Source organism: Trichomycterus rosablanca, chromosome 9 (assembly GCF_030014385.1).
Source record: "Trichomycterus rosablanca isolate fTriRos1 chromosome 9, fTriRos1.hap1, whole genome shotgun sequence".
Classification (NCBI taxonomy): Eukaryota; Metazoa; Chordata; class Actinopteri; order Siluriformes; family Trichomycteridae; genus Trichomycterus; species Trichomycterus rosablanca.
Genome location: NC_085996.1, coordinates 19,301,876 through 19,321,612, shown reverse-complemented (window position 1 = coordinate 19,321,612; position 19,737 = coordinate 19,301,876). Strand labels below are relative to the sequence as shown.

General features: G+C 39.0%; 1 protein-coding gene across 1 annotated transcript in view; it reads right to left on the bottom strand.

Moving 5' to 3' along the window:
* The window catches only part of pla2g4ab (phospholipase A2, group IVAb (cytosolic, calcium-dependent)), a 66,389-nt gene that overhangs the window by 31,825 nt on the left and 14,827 nt on the right, over positions 1-19,737 (bottom strand). Inside the window, exons 5-10 of the mRNA XM_063002035.1 lie at positions 19,594-19,707; positions 19,456-19,493; positions 16,418-16,562; positions 10,199-10,335; positions 8,950-9,172; positions 6,986-7,100 (exon numbers count right to left, since the gene is read on the bottom strand). Coding sequence (XP_062858105.1) covers positions 6,986-7,100; positions 8,950-9,172; positions 10,199-10,335; positions 16,418-16,562; positions 19,456-19,493; positions 19,594-19,707 — 772 coding nt within the window. The remainder of the gene's footprint in view (positions 1-6,985; positions 7,101-8,949; positions 9,173-10,198; positions 10,336-16,417; positions 16,563-19,455; positions 19,494-19,593; positions 19,708-19,737) is intronic.

Below are 19,737 nucleotides of genomic sequence, written 5' to 3'. Positions count from 1 at the left end.
GTGGTCTGACGAGACCAAGATAAACTCGTTTGGCTCAGATGGTGTCCAGCATGTGTGGCGGCGCCCTGGTGAGAAGTACCAAGACAACTGTATCTTGCCTACAGTCAAGCATGGTGGTGGTAGCATCATGGTCTTGGGCTGCATGAGTGTTGCTGGCACTGGGGAGCTGCAGTTCATTGAGGGAAACATAAATTCCAACATGTACTGTGACATTCTGAAACAGAGCATGATCCCCTCCCTTCGAAAAAATCCCCTCCCGACCCCAAACACAACCTCCAAGATGACAACTGCCTTGCTGAGGAAGCTGAAGGTAAAGGTGATGGACTAAACCCAATTGAGCACTGTAAGGCATCCTCAAGTGGAAGGTGGAGGAGTTCAAGGTGTCTAACATCCACCAGCTCCATGATGTCATCATGGAGGAGTGGAAGAGGATTCCAGTAGCAACCTGTGCAGCTCTGGTGAATTCCATGCCCAGCGGGGTTAAGGCAGTGCTGGATAATAATGGTGGTCACACAAAATATTGACACTTTGGGCACAATTTGGACATGTTCTCTGTGGGGTGTACTCACTTATGTTGCCAGCCATTTAGACATTAATGGCTGTGTGTTGAGTTATTTTCAGAAGACAGTAAATCTACACTGCTATACAAGTTGTACACTGACTACTCTAAGTTATATCCAAGTTTTATTTCTATAGTGTTGTCCCATGAAAAGATATAATAAAATATTTGCAGAGATGTGAGGGGTGTACTCACTTTTGTGATACACTGTAAATGGCCCACCCTGTACTTAAATATCTGCAGAAATGTGAGGGGTGTACTCACTTTTGTGATACACTGTATATTGTCATTTTAAAACTACACTATATGGGCCGCTCAGGTGGTTCCGCTCACGCTGGAACCAGAGCTGGGATCTCGAATACATCGAAGCTCTGCTCTGCCTTGCTGGCTGAGGCTGAGCGGCCACATGAACAGCGATTGGCCTGTTGTTCAGATGGGTGGGACTAAGCCGGATAGGGTCTCTCTCATGACTAATGCAATTATGACCTCTGCTGGCTGAGGCTGAGCGGCCACATGAACAACGATTGGCCTGTTGTTCAGATGGGTGGGACTAAGCTGGATAGGGTCTCTCTCATGACTAATGCAATTATGACCTCTGCTGGCTGATTGATGGCGCCAGCACAGAGATGAGAAAAGAGTGCTCTTAGGGTGTGTCCCTCCGTACACGCAGCTAAGCCAAGCTGCACTCGTCAAAGTCTAAGTGATAAGATGCATATGGCATGCTGCCCACGTGTCGGAGGGAGCGTGGGTTAGCTTTGTTCTCCTCAATCAGAGCAGGGATCGGCATTGGTGGAGAGGAAGCATGATGCAATGGGGCAATTGGGCGCACTAAAAGAGAGAAAAAGGGGAGAAAATGCAGAAAGAAAGAAAAAAAAAATAATAATAATAAAAAATATATATATACTGTATATATATATATACTGTATATATATATATACATATATATATATATACTACACTATATAGCAAATAGGGCGACACGGTGGCTCAGTGGGTAGCACTGTCGCCAAACAAAAGAAAGGTGAAACGTCTTCAAGAACCTACAAGAAGTCCAGTAGCCTTTAACTCAAGCACTCGAGACTATGACCTAGATAACAGTGAAACCTTCAGACTATTTTTTTTTAATTTCCTGCGAATGTCACTGCAAAGTTCATATATATTTAATTATAATTTTAAGTCTGAACATCCTCTTGTAAATGCCTTAATTGAATAATAATTCCAAGGCATAGTATGTTTTTTTAAAAACATTTATTAACACTTGGCAACCATGGATGTCATTAAGCAGCTGGCTTAATGATCTAAAAATAAAGCTTATTAAAATCTGAAAAGCAGGATATTAAATACCTTCTAGCTAGGACAATTCAGTGAGCAAAACTCACTCACTTATTTAACCGCTCATTCAATTGGTTGGCTGCTGGAGCCTATCCCAGCTTTTTAATGGGTGCAAGGCACACAGTAACACCCTGGACAGGGTGCCAGTCCATCGCAGGGCAGACACACATACACACACCCATTCACCTAGGGCAATTTAGTGTCTCCAATTGACCTGACTGCATGTTTTTGGACTGTGGGAGGAAACTAGAGCTCCTGAAGAAATCCCACGCAGACACAGGGAGAACATGCAAACTCCGCACAGAAAGGACCCGGGCCGCCCCGCCTGGGGCTTGAACCCAGGACCTTCTTGCTGTGAGGCGACAGTGCTACCCACCGAGCCACCCAGCCCAGTGAGCAAAAATGTAATTTGAAAATGGCAGTGAAGAGGAACTGTGTAGGTCAGGGCAAATGCAGGGAGACCAAGAAAACTTGCATATAGAACCCACTGTGTACTGGCAAGAAAGACAAATCAAAACCCAATATGACAGAATTGGTTCCACCAATTTATAATCACAAATATGGCTGGCTTTCACAACAGTACAAATACCCTAGTTAGGCATATACTACTACTAATAAATGCAAGCTAAAGCTTTTGAAAAGGCCCAAACAGTCCACTGACTTAGACTTTTAATAATAGTTTGCTTTTTACTTATGTAATTTGGTCAGGTGTGACTAGACTCCATGGATACACCTGTACTTAACTGCAACAAACAATTCATGACAGTTATTTATACAAATGTATTTAACATTATTTATACAAATGTATTTAACAAGGGTAAAAAATTATAAATTAAGCATTGCTTATTGTTGTTACACAAATAAATAAGTACAACAATCTTGGTTGCTGGGTTTGACAGTCCGTCTGACGCTTTGATACTTCTAATATGTCTCTGACGCACATGTTTGACAAAATAAGTACTAGAATTACAGAGACATCACAATACCTGGTCTAAAAATAAAATCACTAGGAGGTGTGCTTATTTGACACATCATGTGATCCATGTGGGTGTCCACCAATAATTGATCAGAGATAATGTGGCTCTGGAATGTAACTGGTTCAGTTTTTGTAGTTCAGCAAGACAAAATGCTATAAATAGAATCATTATTCATTGAAGAATAGCTGTAACGCCCCCAACTGCAGCATAATACACTCCAAAGTGGATCTAACATTGTTCTATTTATGATTTGATGTGTTTTTTTGGTTTGTTTTAATCATCCTTTTTTTAAAATAATACATTAATAATTAAAAATATGAGACCAACCCTTTTTATTATTGTTTTGGGCTATTAGGACCACACCTATTACTATAACAGGTGCATAAAATCAAGCATACAGCTGCCATTCATTTTCTAAGGGAAGAGGCAAAGATCCTGCAAAGGAACTAAAAGTGCAATTTTGTTTTGAGATTTATGCAAATTAACATAAATTATAAATGATCAAATAAGATGTAACATTGTAAAATGATGTAGCATAGCAAATGGGTCCTTGACTCATCATAGGGAGAGTTTGTTGTCTACGCATGGCCAAGGTTAGTTTAGTACAGGCAGCAGTGTGATGAAAGAATCTCCTCAAACTGGGCCACATTTTTACACACCAGAACACACCACAAGATTATTTAGTCACACTTACTGGTTGGGATGTAATTCCTAGAAACATTACCACCTAATAAAATGCTTAATTGCATATGATGTGTTTCAGGATTAACTAATCTGGGGACTGTTTTTATTGGTTTGGCCCATGAGTTTTAATAAAGAATTTTAAAGAACTGTGTATGTCCAGTCTGGGGAAGACCCTTTCCTATTTCAACATGAACATTAGTGTGTGACATTCATTTTTAAAAGTCAGGGGGAAATTGCTACTTAAATGCTCTTATGAGGGGAATTGTACATTAGGAGGGGGAATTGTACCCTTCTTCTCACTCACATTAGTGATATGTTCATGTAAATTGTAGTGTATGTGGTGCTGGTTATAGTTTATCAGGAAATTTTGAGTGGTGCTGCTTCTAATGTATTATCGTGAAACTGGTTTGTCAGTGTAGCTGGACATTTGCAGTATAAATGATTTTCCTTCCTTTTTCTTTCTTCTTGTTTCTATTTATTTATGCATTTTCTCCCAATTTAGTATAGTCAATCTGTCTTCTGCTGCTGGGGGATCCCTGATTGCAGTCGAGGTGGGTATATTGCTGCTCACGCCTCCTCCGACCCACACGCAACCCTTAACGGAACCCTTTTCACCTATGCACTCTGCACAGGCGCCTCTCTATCTGCCAATCAGGGTCCTTACACAGCGTTTGAAGACCCCACACACATAGTTCGGTCATCCCGCCCCAGCAGAGACGTGTCTGCTGCAGGCACTGCCAATTATGCCCGCTAGATGGCGCCCAGCTGACTGATGGCAACGCTGAGTTTCGAACCGAGGAGTTCAGAATCTCGACGCTGGTGTGCTCGCGAAATATCCCGCTGTGCCATCTGGGTACCCCCAAATTGAAATTTTTAAATGCATTTTGTAGGTCTGACTTGTATGACTCAGTGGGGGAAGGGGGCGTGGTGGTTTGAGTGTATGTGTGTAACTACAGACGTCAGCTTTACCAGAATGACTGATCTCAATTCTGGCTGATATGAATAGTCCTATGGCAAAGTATTTAAAATATTTCATCATCCATTTGGCTTTGAAGCCCCTTATGGCCCATGGTTAAAAAATTAAACTGAACTATATAAGGATTTTGATTAGAAGTGTTGCTTGAACTCACTTTCAAACACTCACAGCTTTACATGGTGCACATTTGTGGCTAAGTTGTTATGTATGTTTACACTTAACAAATGCAGAACACAACAACACAAGAGTACAAGCTTAAAGCAATCATGTTTAGAACAAATATAATATTACTTTGCCAAGTTCAGTCTGTTTTCATTTGTATTTTTACAGTGCTCCTTTGTTGACAAAGAACTTTTATTTGCTATTTTTTTAGTTATGTTTTATTAGTTAGTATACAACCCCAATCAGCTGGGACAGCATGGAAAATGCAGATTAAATAAGAAGTGTTTCTTACATTTACTTTAACTTCTATTTCATTGCACAGTATGAACCCAAGATATTTCAATTTTTGTCTGGTCAACTTCATTCCATTTATTAATAAACATCCATTCCTGCATTTCAGGCCTGCAACACATGCCTAAAAAAAGTTGGGACAGTAAAGCACTTAAATGACATTTTGGCACTGAGGATACCTAGCGATTTAGTGTTTCAGGTGTTATTTGCTTTCCTTCCTCCTGCAAACATGTCTTAAAGTTTGCAACAGTATCGTGTTGTCATTGTCACATTTTTTTATTTCAAAATTCTCCACACATTGTCTTTTGGGGACAGGTCAGGACTGCAGGGAGGCCAGTCCAGTACCCGTACCCTCTTCTTCCGCAGCCATGCCTTTGTAATGTGTACAACATGTAGTTCTGTTGAAAAATGCATGGACATCCTTGGAAAAAATAAAAGCAACATTAATGCTCTAAAAAGTTTTCTGCATTAATGCTGCCATCGCAGAAGTGTAAATTATCTTGGCCAAGGGCACTGACACAGCCCCATACCATGACAGACTCTGGCTTTTGGACTTGTTGCTGATAACAGTCTGGATGGTCCTTTGCGTTCCTTCAAAAAAAATAAAAATAAAAAATGATATAAAATGCTGATTTGTTTGACCACAATGCATGTTTCCACTGTGTGATGGTCCATTCCAGATGCCTCTGAGCCCAAAGAACTTGATGCCGCATTTGAACATGGTTAACATAAGGCTTCTTTATAGCACAGTATGTTTTACATGGCATTTGTGCATGTAACTCCGTATTGTAGTTCTTGACAGGGGTTTGGCAAAGTAATCCCTCACCCATGTGGATATATCAGCTATTGTTGAGTGGTGGTTCTTGATGCAGTGCCGTCTGAGGTATCGAAGATCACATGTGTTCAGCTTAGACTTGCGACCTAGCCCTTATGCTCTGAAATTCCTACAGATCCCTTGAACTGTTTAATGATATTATGCACTGTAGAGGGAGAAATATGCAAATCCCTTTCAATCTTTCTTTGAAGAACATTGCTCTTAACTGTGACAACTGAAGATCCTCCACCCATCTTTACTTCTCAAACACAAAGCTGTTTGTGGATACTGATTTTATTCCAAATAATGATTACAATCACCTGTTGACATCACATGTTTGAAATAACATTATTATTTAGTTTTTTACCTCTTTACTAGCCCTAAACTGCCCCGCTGACCAGAAACAGAGAAGCTGAAGCTGACCAGACTAAACATGAAGTATCTTGGGTGCATACTGTCAAGTAAATGTAAAAAACACTGCATTTTGTTTGCACTTTCCATACCGTCCAAACTTTTTCTGATTCAGAGATGTACAATAATTGTGTCCATTGTGATGCTTTATATACTTTGTTAACCCATTTAAATACCACTTATTAACCAAAAGGAATCCCCATTTGTTAGCACAACTTGGCTGCCACACTAGACCAATGCATATAAGATCCACCAAACATGCCTAAAAGTTGTTAAGGTGTTATTTTCATTAAACGCTGAACTTTTGTACCAAATCTACAGTTAGTGATTGTGGACACAAATATCAGTTTTAACTTGATCATTCCACATTGCTTGTTTTATGACTTTGTGATAAGATTGTTTTGTGGTAAAGTTGTAGGTAATGTGTTTAATAAGCTAATTGGTAATGTGGTTTATGTTTAGCAAGCAACGCTGCACAGTAAAATGTGTCAGCAAAACTTCTGTGTTAGCGAAACTATTTTGCACTTGCTTTTGCACATGCTTTTGTCATCACATCATGCTTTGGATATCTAATCAGCATACAGCCAGTTTTATTTTCTTGGTTTTCTGCATCTTGCACTGGACTGCTATGTATCTATGTAAAACAGAATGCAAACACATTTGCATTCATCTACGCCTCTGATGCTCATGCACCAGCATTATCAGTACCTGCAATCTGCATGCAAACAATCCCCCTCATACAAAGACACATAAAAGCACAAAGAGAGGCTACTGCTTACCAGCAAACATCAGCTCAGAAACATCTGGTTTAACATGCAGGCAGGTGAACAAAGGAAAAGGAGACTGAGCCTCATTAATTTTCTCCTGCATATCACTCAGTTTAGTGTCCATTCTCTGTATAAACACATCAACACAGACATCAGTACAACAAGGCAAACACAGAAGCAAATAAATGTATGTTTTTTAAATAGAGGTGGCAAAAGTACACTTAACTTAGGTTAGTCTTAAGGGATCACACTATAATAAACAGGATTTAAAGTTTAGGGAAACTTGTTGGTGAGTGGGAACAAAGACTTATTAGAATGGGACCACAACCCATTGGATGGTGCCCAAACTATGCCATATTCAGGCCAAGATTTATTATTATTTATTATGAGGATTTTACTGTCATGCTTTACACACTTTAATTACATTCATGACAGAACAGGTAGTTACTCATAACACAAGATTCATCAGTTCACAAGTTTAATGTAAAACACAGTCACGGACAATTTTGTATCTCCAATTCATCTCACTTGCATGTCTTTGGAATGTGGGAGGAAACCGGAGCTCCCGGAGGAACTCACGCAGACACAGGGAGGACATGCAAACTCCACACAGAAAGGACCTGGACCGCTCCACCTGGGAATCGAAGCCAGGACCTTCTTGCTATGAGGTGCCACCATGCTGCCCCAAGCTTAAAGAAAGAGCACTGAGTTATAGTGGCTGTACTTCAATCCACAATCGTCTGTTCTAAATACTATATCTAATTAGTATTTAATTAGCACCATCAATGGTAGAGTTATACACTTTGAAGCACTAAATATACAGTGCAAATTTATACTCTCATTTATGAAAATGGCCTCTTATTTCTCTAGCAGCTTGTGGTGCTTTATTGCCAGTGTTTTTCTACATTTTAGTACATGCTTCATAAAGTAATTGTAAATAAAGTGGTATCTTGTAACTCGACGTTCCCTAAACTTAAAATCTTTGAAACTCGACACCCTTCATGGAGAAATTTGTACCCTTAAACTCAATGTTTACCTTAAACTTAACATGTCTAGCTTTTAAAAATAAAAAATAAAAATAATAATTATTTATTTAATTGCAAATTCACAATGAACTGCCACTTTGTTCAGCATTAAGGCTAAGCGGTGCAGTAAGACGTCATCAAAGTGCGAATATGAGACGAATGTGCATTTGTGTGGAATAACAATCAAATTCACTCTGAAAGCGTTCACATGTATCTGTGTTTAGCTGTTTTTTTCTCCTGTTTCACTTTTAAACTTGTTATAGCTCGGGGTGCTGAGAAATTGTGAGAATCAGCTTTTCCGAGAGAGTCTAAACGTTTTTACAAAACAAAAACAAAAAGCTTAATGTGACTTAATGTATTAAAAGAACAACAAAGGAAGACTAAACCTCTCTTAATTATTACTTATAAGTTCTCTCCACTAATGAAATTCCTCACCCGTTGTCTTAGTACAATAAGTCACGTTAAGCTTTAAGCACTGCCACACTTTATAGGTAATAACAGCACAGCCAGTGCAAAAGCTATTTTGCCGCTTCTCATGTGAATGCGCCTTTACTGAATGGAATGCGGTATTCCAAGATCAAGCATCTTTACAATTAAGAAGCATAAGCAAACAATAAAGGAAGTAAAGGTAAAGTGCAGGTTTTATTGTGTTTTTTTATTGATTCTTAACTGTTTTTTAAATTGTATTTCAGTGTTTTTATATTTTATTAGTGTTATTTTTGTGTATAAGTGTCAAAAACAACCCCATTTTACACAAGCCTAAAATATATGCAGTTCCACGGCACCATGGAACACTTTAACAGGTTTCCCATACATCCTTATGGAAAAAAATACCTTGAAACTCAACGCCACTCCCAAAACTTAAATGAACCCTTTAACAATGTTTTAAAAAACAGTTGAAATGATAAAATGATTATAGTGTTATTATAAAAGACTTAGCTTCATACTCACAGCAGGAATGAGCGTCTCTCCGATGAGCATCCCGAAAATATCAGTAAAGGTGACAGGCTGCCCACTAGCCTTTTTGGTCCAAAGAGCCTGAACGTAGTTGGTGATATGTTGGGGCAGAAGCAGACGGAGAGGGTTGCTGCTCACACTCTTCATCAGCTCCTGATTAATCTGTTCTGGACCTACCTTGGGAAACTCTGAGTGAGAGTACAAAGTGGACATGTACCTGCATAACAGAGAGAAAGTATGTCTAAGAACATATGTTTACAAATACAAATGAAAAAAGACTAATAAAAGCTAATAAAACAATTCAATAATTCAAGTTATGCTGTTTTATTCTTATGAGAAGGGTCTCAGGTCAAGCCTTTTAATGGCAATAAGTTGGGCAACTAATAGAGTGGATAGCTTGCTTATACACTGTCTTTATAATTCATTTAGTATTTTTATAGTCCAGGTACTTTTGATCATACAGCGTCTGTGTAAAAGTAAAAAGATGAGGCGTTTGAACCCAACAACATTGTCACGCATGTTGGTGGTAGTATTATGCTTTGGGATTGTTTACTGCCAGTGAAACTGGTGCATTGCAGAAAGAGTATAACGAGGACATTTAATCAAGATGACCTAAAAATTCTTAACTCATGGAGGCTCATGCTAAAATTAAGCTTCTGGAATGGCCATGACACAGCCCTGACCACAAACCTATTATAAATAAGTGGCCTGTACTTAAAAATCTAGTATATGCTAAAAAAAATGTTATCAAAAAAATGAACAAATTAACCCCTTGAACACTTCATTGCTTGGTATCCCCAGTGCCAAAATGTCTTTCAATTGTTGTGAAAAGGAATGGCAACATTACATAGTGGGAAACGCTTTACCGGCCCAACAAACACTGCAACTATTTTTTTTGTTTGTATTTTCCATACTGTCCCTACTTTTTCTGATTTGGGTTGAAACTTCAAAATTAAGGTCAAATAGACCTGTGTAGCATTTTATTCCTGTTAGAGAACATGGTGGGATGTGAAGAGCTATAAAGTGATTTTATACACTAGTCTGGAAGCATCTGCAAGCAAAATTGCACTTGAGAGTGAATATGTATGTTTTTTAGAATGTAAACAGTGGAATTAGTTTGAATTTATAAATGAATAAATAAATGAATTTATAAAAGCATGGATACGAAATGCACAGACCTACTTTTAATAACAAATAATTTCAAATATTTTTTCTAATGAGTAAAACATTGTGGAAAAAGTACCAGGTTGATCCAGAAAGGCCAGTGACGTATGTGGTGCAGTCTAGAACTCCTGACTCATACAGAGCCTTCATGACCCCTGAGAAGCCAATCATTGCCCTGAACCCACCACCTGATCCTAAAACAGCTATGACAGGAACCTGCAGAGAAACACGTTCTCATTACATCACATTAATCAACACTTACCATATACAACAATTGCATTAATGTTTTGACAGACCAACTTGATCTTATTTTGTAAACATGATTCTTTGTAAAAGAAGAATCCACCAAAGGCTAGGTCTTTGCAAGCAAGATCGGTCATGACTAGGGCCCTACTAATTCACAGAAAAATGTGCTTAATTTCACAGACCTACAATACAATACACAGCACAGCCTACCTTAATAGCTGAATGTAAACCTAGAACATTCAGCAACGAATCAAGGCTCCGTCTTAAATACAAATGTACTTGTCTGTGTTTTGACCCCAAAACCCATCCTCCTTCCCCGCGTCCACAGAATTGGTTGGAAGTTTTTTAAAGTAAGTTACCCAAGTACTGTTAGCTGCTTTAGACTTCAGCATATTTGATAATTTGACTAACCGATTGCTAACTGAATTGCTGTAGGATTGCTAGTGTAACAGACTTTTCTGTGGTGTAGTGTGCTGACAATGTTTGATGTATGTGTTTATGTATTGAGTGCATTTCCAGTCACTTTGGGGATTCCATAATCAATGTAAAAGTGTGCTTCTCTACACATGTGTTCATCTCTCTGTAGTCTGTGCATAAAAGAACAAGCCAGTAAAGTATTATGCTTCCGAGTTTGTCTGTGATTTTTGTGAATCAACATTATGATTCTATGATTTTGTACAATGATTATAGTTTTTCCCATGTATAATTTGATAGCTGTTGTATTTAGAGATTTAGTCATTGTACCCACATTTTTCTACAACACAAAACATGACACTTCTGTGTCTTTAGCAGATATATTTTGCCTGTAAGTATCTAAAAACAAATAAATGCAAATGTTCATACAATCTTACCATTCCTGTCCTCAGTGGACAGGATGTGGCTACTGTAGGTAAGGTTAAACTAACAGAATATGCCATTACTAGATGATGAAAGTAGGGTTAAACTAAGGTCAACTGTGCCAAGCCAAAGCTCACTGGCCAAAAAAGGAAAAAAAAAAAAAAAACCCTAACCAGGCTAAAAACAAAACACAGTAGTGAAATAAGGGAGGCTTTACAATCTTATCAAGATCATGTGTAAATCAGGTGCTAAGCCTAGTAACATACTTTGCATAGCCAAATATCCAGCTTGTATAATGTATTGCAATATTTTGGCCACACTTGCAAAAGTCAGAGCAGCTTCGTAACAGCTCAAAACTGAGCCAAGAATCAGCACTGATTGTGAAATCTTCCTCTTCCAGAAACAGAACTGTTTTTCACTGCCTGTGCTTTATATGTCTTTCCACCACTAGGAAATATTGATATATACAGTGCCTACATAAAATCATCATACCCTATTAAAATCCTTGCCTTTTTTACATTACACTGTCACACTCTATACAGTAGTATGCACTGTGGAGGACAGTTCCCAGAAGTCAGTGGGCGATCATGTGGCACATTCGGCCAATCAGACAGCGCAGGGGAAAGTCTGCCTCACAAGTTAACTGATTACAACACCTGTAACTAATCAAGGGATGTCTATTTAGGGGATGATGCAAACCATGATACTTTGCAAGGTATTGCCAGTTTTTTGTTCTGCGTACTGTGTGGTTTTCATGTGCCAAGGTATTACTGTGTATGACCCTTTTGCCCGGTATTTCGACTTTGTCTTGTGTTAGCCCTCATATGTTGTTTTCTTTAGTTTCTTTATGTGCTGACCTTCTGCTTGTGACCAACTACTCATTGGATTACCATGTGTACCTCGAACTAGTTTATTAAACATCTTGTTATTATCTGCAAGCGTCTGACTTTTCTGATCACGTGCGTGACATATACCATGAAGATACCAAATATTTACATTATAACCCTCATCAAGTAAAATTACACTTAAAAATCATTATAATTTAGGAAAATAATTGGATAAGTAACCAGCCCCTTAAAGTAACCATTACAAACTTGCTCAGGTACAACAAATCACCTTCCAGCTCACACACCAGGCTAATTGGCATACAACTGACATCAACTGTAGTGGTTTTGATTACATCCGGAATCCATTGTTCATATTTACAAAATACAATTAGTTTGGTCAGTGAAAACATTAGAACTATTCTTTTTTTTACTCCTGTCAGTTAAATAAAGCTTCAAGGAAATTAACAAATGACACATTTTTATTTTAATGCATGTAGCAAAATCTCCCAACTTTTCTGAAAATTGAGCTTCTTCCACTTCTGTGGGTAACAGAAGCTCAAATTGACTGTAATCCTAAAAAAACTAAATTTTCCATGGACTACAATGTTCATTAACATTCACTACACCTGGGCTCAGCACTGTATTAACGTGATAATGTTTGTTTGTTTATTAGGATTTTAACGTCATGTTTTACACTTTGGTTACATTCATGACAGGAATGGTAGTCACTCACCACACAAGGTTCATCAGTTCACAAGGTTATACTAAACACAGTCCTGGACAATTTTGTATCTCCAATTCACCTCACTTGCACGTCTTTGGACTGTGGGAGGAAACCGGAGCTCCCGGAGGAAACCCATGCGGACACGGGGAGAACATGCAAACTCCACACAGAAAGGACCCGTACCGCCCCACCTGGGGATCGAACCCAGAACCTTCTTGCTGTGAGGCGACAGTGCTACCCACCAAGCCACTGTGCCGCCCCAACGTGATAATGCAATAATGCAGTGCTGAGTCTTTGCCTCATTACAGACTAGCCAGTAAGGTAATGGTTGCCTGAATGATTATAATTTAGTAAGCAAATATCTCTTTCCTTAAAGAGAAAAGCTTAAAATTAGTACATTGTGTTTAAAAGTTTTACGATTTAAATTTACAATTTGAAGGAGCATTTTCAAAGGCATGTTTACCTATGACACAATGATATCAATGTGTTTGCATCTATAGCTGACCATATTTTACTGTTTTACATTGGCTTACTATTAACAGACCTTGACTGACCCCATTCCTACAATAAGTAACACGGGGCAAGAGGGCTTAGTGGAAAGGCACAAATTAGCAGAAAGATGCTAAAAAATTCAGTGACTTTTTTTGCATTTTCCCCCAATTTTCCTTCCAATGTAGTCGTGTCCAATTACCCAAATGCATTACGCATCCTCTCTACTGATGCTGACCTCCACTCTCACTGAGGTGAGTCGTGACTAACATACATTTACCTGCATGGGGCGAAGTCATATGTGGATCAGCTTTGTGTATGGAATTACACACATTATCCCTCGACTCTGTGCAGGCGCCATCAATCAGCCAGCAGAGGTCGTAATTGCATCAGCTATGAGAAATCCCCTCCGGCACTCCACTAAAACAACAGCCAATCGTTGTTCATGTAGGCGGCCAGCCTGCGGAATGGCAGAGCTGAGATTCGAACCGACGAGTTAAGAGTGCCTAGATTTCAGTGACTTTAACTATCTCTTTTAGTACTTTTTAGAGCATTATAAAGATAAATTTTTGGAACCACCAACACCTTACCAATATCAGACCATCTTTTCAAACTGGATGACCAAGCCAGAAGGATATTGATCAGTGAAGCTACCAGGAGGCCAAAAGCAACTATAAAGGACATACAAACTGTACGCCTGGAATTGGTTGGTCTGTGCATGTAAAAAGCTTTATCCATTGAAGGTAAATTAGATGCTGCCAAGTCCATCCAAATGAAAGTAAAATTGTGGCACTTTGCTAGAGAGCTCAAGATAGGCAGGAATTCCCCTTGTAGCACAATGATGACCCTTAAACACACTGCCAAAAAAATAGTTGGCTTAAGAATAAGAAGATAAATGTCTTTCAGTAGCCAAGTCAGAGGTTGGAGGCTAAATTTAATATAAAAACTGTGGATGTGCAAGAGCAGTGCATTGCTGATCACCACAAATTTTGACTGAACTTCTGCAAGGTACAAATATCCAAACAGAGTGATTGCTATAATTAAAGCAAAAGGTAGCTCTCCAAAAGACTAAGTCAGATAACTTTTCCAGTCCTCTCATTCTAGTTGTTCATATTTTTATTATTTTTTTTAGTTAACAAAGGTTCCTTTTATGTCCTTAATAGAATGTTGTATAATAGTGGTGTAAGTTTGAGGCACAATATGAGGCGGTCCTAACAATCATACGATAATTATGTTAGTGTAACAGACTTTGAGGATTCTACAGGTCCTTCTCAAAAAATTAGCATATTGTGATAAAGTTCATTATTTTCCATAATGTAATGATAAAAATTAAACTTTCATATATTTTAGATTCATTGCACACCAACTGAAATATTTCAGGTCTTTTATTGTTTTAATACTGATGATTTTGGCATACAGCTCAATCTAAAAAAATTAGCATATCATGAAAAGGTTCTCTAAACGAGCTATTAACCTAATCATCTGAATCAACGAATTAACTCTAAACACCTGCAAAAGATTCCTGAGGCTTTTAAAAACTCCCAGCCTGGTTCATTACTCAAAACTGCAATCATGGGTAAGACTGCCGACCTGACTGCTGTCCAGAAGGCCATCATTGACACCCTCAAGCAAGAGGGTAAGACACAGAAAGAAATTTCTGAACGAATAGGCTGTTCCCAGAGTGCTGTATCAAGGCACCTCAGTGGGAAGTCTGTGGGAAGGAAAAAGTGTGGCAGAAAACGCTGCACAACGAGAAGAGGTGACCGGACCCTGAGGAAGATTGTGGAGAAGGGCCGATTCCAGACCTTGGGGGACCTGCGGAAGCAGTGGACTGAGTCTGGAGTAGAAACATCCAGAGCCACCGTGCACAGGCGTGTGCAGGAAATGGGCTACAGGTGCCACATTCCCCAGGTCAAGCCACTTTTGAACCAGAAACAGCGGCAGAAGCGCCTGACCTGGGCTACAGAGAAGCAGCACTGGACTGTTGCTCAGTGGTCCAAAGTACTGTTTTCGGATGAAAGCAAATTTTGCATGTCATTCGGAAATCAAGGTGCCAGAGTCTGGAGGAAGACTGGGGAGAAGGAAATGCCAAAATGCCTGAAGTCCAGTGTCAAGTACCCACAGTCAGTGATGGTCTGGGGTGCCATGTCAGCTGCTGGTGTTGGTCCACTGTGTTTTATCAAGGGCAGGGTCAATGCAGCTAGCTATCAGGAGATTTTGGAGCACTTCATGCTTCCATCTGCTGAAAAGCTTTATGGAGATGAAGATTTCATTTTTCAGCACGACCTGGCACCTGCTCACAGTGCCAAAACCACTGGTGAATGGTTTACTGACCATGGTATTACTGTGCTCAATTGGCCTGCCAACTCTCCTGACCTGAACCCCATAGAGAATCTGTGGGATATTGTGAAGAGAAAGTTGAGAGACACAAGACCCAACACTCTGGATGAGCTTAAGGCCGCTATCGAAGCATCCTGGGCCTCCATAACACCTCAGCAGTGCCACAGGCTGATTGCCTCCATGCCACGCCGCATTGAAGCAGTCATTTCTGCAAAAGGATTCCCGACCAAGTATTGAGTGCATAACTGAACATAATTATTTGAAGGTTGACTTTTTTGGTATTAAAAACACTTTTCTTTTATTGGTCGGATGAAATATGCTAATTTTTTGAGATTTTGGGTTTTCATGAGCTGTATGCCAAAATCATCAGTATTAAAACAATAAAAGACCTGAAATATTTCAGTTGGTGTGCAATGAATCTAAAATATATGAAAGTTTAATTTTTATCATTACATTATGGAAAATAATGAACTTTATCACAATATGCTAATTTTTTGAGAAGGACCTGTATAGGACAAGTGTGCTTCTCTACACACCTGATCATCTCTGTGCTAGGATAGTTTGTGTACAGTTTATTTCTTTCTTTTTAAATGCAGCAAACTCTAAAGACGCTCGGTTACACTAGCAATCGGTTAGACAAAATGTTCAAGATGTCTAACCTTTAAAGTGAGCTTTTAAGGTAGGCAATGCTATACAGTAATGCAAAGAACTTTACAATTGTACACTTGTTGTGGAAAAATAAAACATTTGCATACTAGCCCTACTCTGCAGGTTATTGCAACAAAGCCTGTGTGCTGCTGGTAAAAATGGACAAAGTGGACACAGTGCTACTTACCTCCTGTGGCGCAGAGGGCAGGAAGCGAGGCTTTTCCATGTGCAGCAGCTTTTTAATGCCCAGCATAACCCTATCTCGCCGCTGCTGCCTGTAGAGCTTCTCCTTATCACATAGAGTAATGCTAAAGCGCAGGTCCGTTGTAGAACTGAAAACAGTTGCAGTGACACAGTACACATGTAAAAAAAAAGGGTTATTTTAGTTAGCATACATTATATGGTCAGCGGAATGTTGACATTCTGGACAAAATGTCTTAATTACAATGTACAACTTACTTTTTGTCCAACAATGGTGCCCAACCTTACAGATCCTTTTTTAACTAATAGGGCACAAATTTCCACAGACACACTTTTATGGTAAACATTCTTAAAAGAATAAAGGCTACACCAGTGCAAGGACATAATTTTGGAATGAAATGGCAACAGGCTAGTGGTTAGGTGTCCACATTCAGTGGATTCAGTAACTAGTCATGTTCTTTAAACTCTAAATAGGTTACTATAAGCATTTTACTTAACAGTGGCTTCTGCCTTACCATTCTTCCAAAAAGGGATGATTTATAGAGTGCTGCAGAGATCACGCTCTGTCAAAAATGTTCTCCCATCTCTGTACAGGACTTCTGGAACTCTTTTAGAGTGACCAATGGATTTATTCTTATCTCCCTGACCAAAGATTTCCAATTTTGCTGGATGGCCAACTCTAGAAAGGTTCATGGTTGTGATAGTGGTCATGGGAACACTCAAAGCCTGAGATATTGTTATACATGCTTCCTTTGATTCAAGACCACAGTTTGGTTATAGAAATGCACAGACAGTTCCTTAGACTTCATGGCTTGTTTTTATTGTCCCAATGCAGTGTAAATTGTAGGTCCCTATAGAACCTGCTGTGTGGTTTTCTAATCTAACTGAGCTCAAGATGCAGTAAACTAGATGAACCTGGCGACAATTTGGAGTACCTGAATGGTTTTTATTTGTAATTATTGTTTTAAAAACGTTACAAGGCAAGCCGTAGCCTAGTGGTTAAGGCACAGGACTAGTAAAGGTTGCTGGTTCAAGCCCCACCACTGCTAGGTTGCTGCTGTTGGGCCCTTGAGCAAGGCCCTTAACCCTCAGTTGCTCAGACTGTATACTGTAACTGTAATGTAAGTCGCTTTGGATAAAGGCGTCTGCTAAATGCTGAAAATGTAAATGTAAATGTTACAAACATGATTTTCACTTCCTCATTATGAGAAATTAAGTGTAGATTAATGTGTAAAAATTACAATTATAAATATAAATAAATAAAATAAAATCCACAAAAAGAGGAGAAACATGAGCAATAAAAAACGATTACAAACCCAAATCGTCCTCTGTAATTAGTAACCTGCTGTTTATCAGTCACACGTAGGATGTGGGTATATTACATCATTTGTGTTATTCACAATGTTATGTCATTTGCGCCACTGAGTATCAGATGGTTACATTCTTGCAGTACTATTTTTAATACTATTGCTATTAATAATAATACATGACATTTTAAACAGCAGGTTACTAAACCAGTTTATTCTATTTACTTAGTGAACCAATTTAGGTAACTAAAAACAGCCAGACTTGATTTCAGTTACATTAAATCTGACAAAAAAAACTGCTTCACCTTTTTGGTGCTGTCACTACACTAAATTGGAATCTGCTTTATCTCTCAGTGTTTTCTGGGCCTAAAATCAAAGGCTTAGTTTAGGGGCTACATGTAGCAACTTAGCAGACTCTGATGTAAAACCTGATAACCTCGGAGGCATGGTATACACACAGGTCATTACAGTTTTATAAATAGGCCACCCAGAAAAGTTTGGATTGAAATAACTTTTCATGTTTATCTAATGTTTACACATGTCTGTTTAAGACACTAGTTATGAATACAAGTCCAACATTTAAAGTAAACAGTAAGTCTGTTGAGCATACTGATTAGATTAAAGTGCTTTGACAGAAGGGAATCCCGTCAGAAGGGGAGTGTACATGCCCCATCTACGTAATCTGTCAGAGGTCATAGTGATGTCAGTTACTACTAGCCCAACGTTCGAACATTCCAAACATATTACTACAACACAGTAATGTCTGGTGGAGGTGTAAGGTGTTCCCTCCTGCCTAATTACTGACTATGAAAGAATAACATAACACCCTCTTTGTACTACATTGATCAGCCATAACATTAAAACCACCTCCTTGTTTCTACACTCACTGTCCATTTTATCAGCTCCACTTACCAGCACTTTGTAGTTCTACAATTACTGACTGCAGTCCATCTGTTTCTCTGCATGCTTTGTTAGCCCCCTTTCATGCTGTTCTTTAATGGTCAAGACCACTACAGAGCAGGTATTATTTAGGTGGTGGATGATTCTCAAAACTGTAGTGACAATGACATGGTGGTGGTGTGTTAGTGTGTGTTGTGCTGGTATGAGTGGATAAAACACAGCAGCGCTGATGGAGTTTTTTTTTTAACACCTCACTGTCACTGCTGGACTGAGAATAGCCCACCAACCAAAAATATCCAGCCAGCAGCGCCCCGTGGGCAGCGTCCTGTCACCAATGATGAAGGTCTAGAAGATGACCAACTCAAACAGCAGCAATAGATGAGTGATCGTCTCTGACTTTACATATGCAAGGTGGACCAACTAGGTAGGAGTGTCTAATAGAAGGGACAGTGAGTGGACATGGTATTTAAAACTCCAGCAGCATTGCTGTCTGATCTACTCATACCAGCACACCACAAAATAACACACCACCACCATGTCATTGTCACTGCAGTGCTGAGAATCATCCACCACCTAAATAATACCTGCTCTGTAGTGGCCCTGTGGGGGTCCTGACCATTGAAGAACAGGGTGAAAGCAGATGGACAACAGTCAGTAATTGTAGAACTACAAAGTGCTCCTATATGGTAAGTGGAGCTGATAAAATGGACAGTGAGTGTAGAAACAAGGAGGTGGTTTTAATGTTATGGCTGATCAGTGTATGTAAGCTGCAGAGTGAAAAAAAAACAGACACAGACACATTTGATTGAATACGTACCAAACTTCCAGACTCATCTCTAAGAACACTTTGGTTGTCTGTTAAGATAAAACAAAGGTAAACAATAAGATGAGTGAAGAAAATAATGAAAGAAGAAAGAAAGAAAGAAAAAAAGAAGCATATAGTAAAAAAACTTACTTTTCCAATGAGAAATGGAACCAGATTGGTTTGTCCCATTTTGAGGTTTGAAATATGATATGATGCTGTACCCAGAGTCTCATCCATCACATAATTAGCATCCATTAACGTTATCTACACAACACATTTTAGTCTGTATTATTG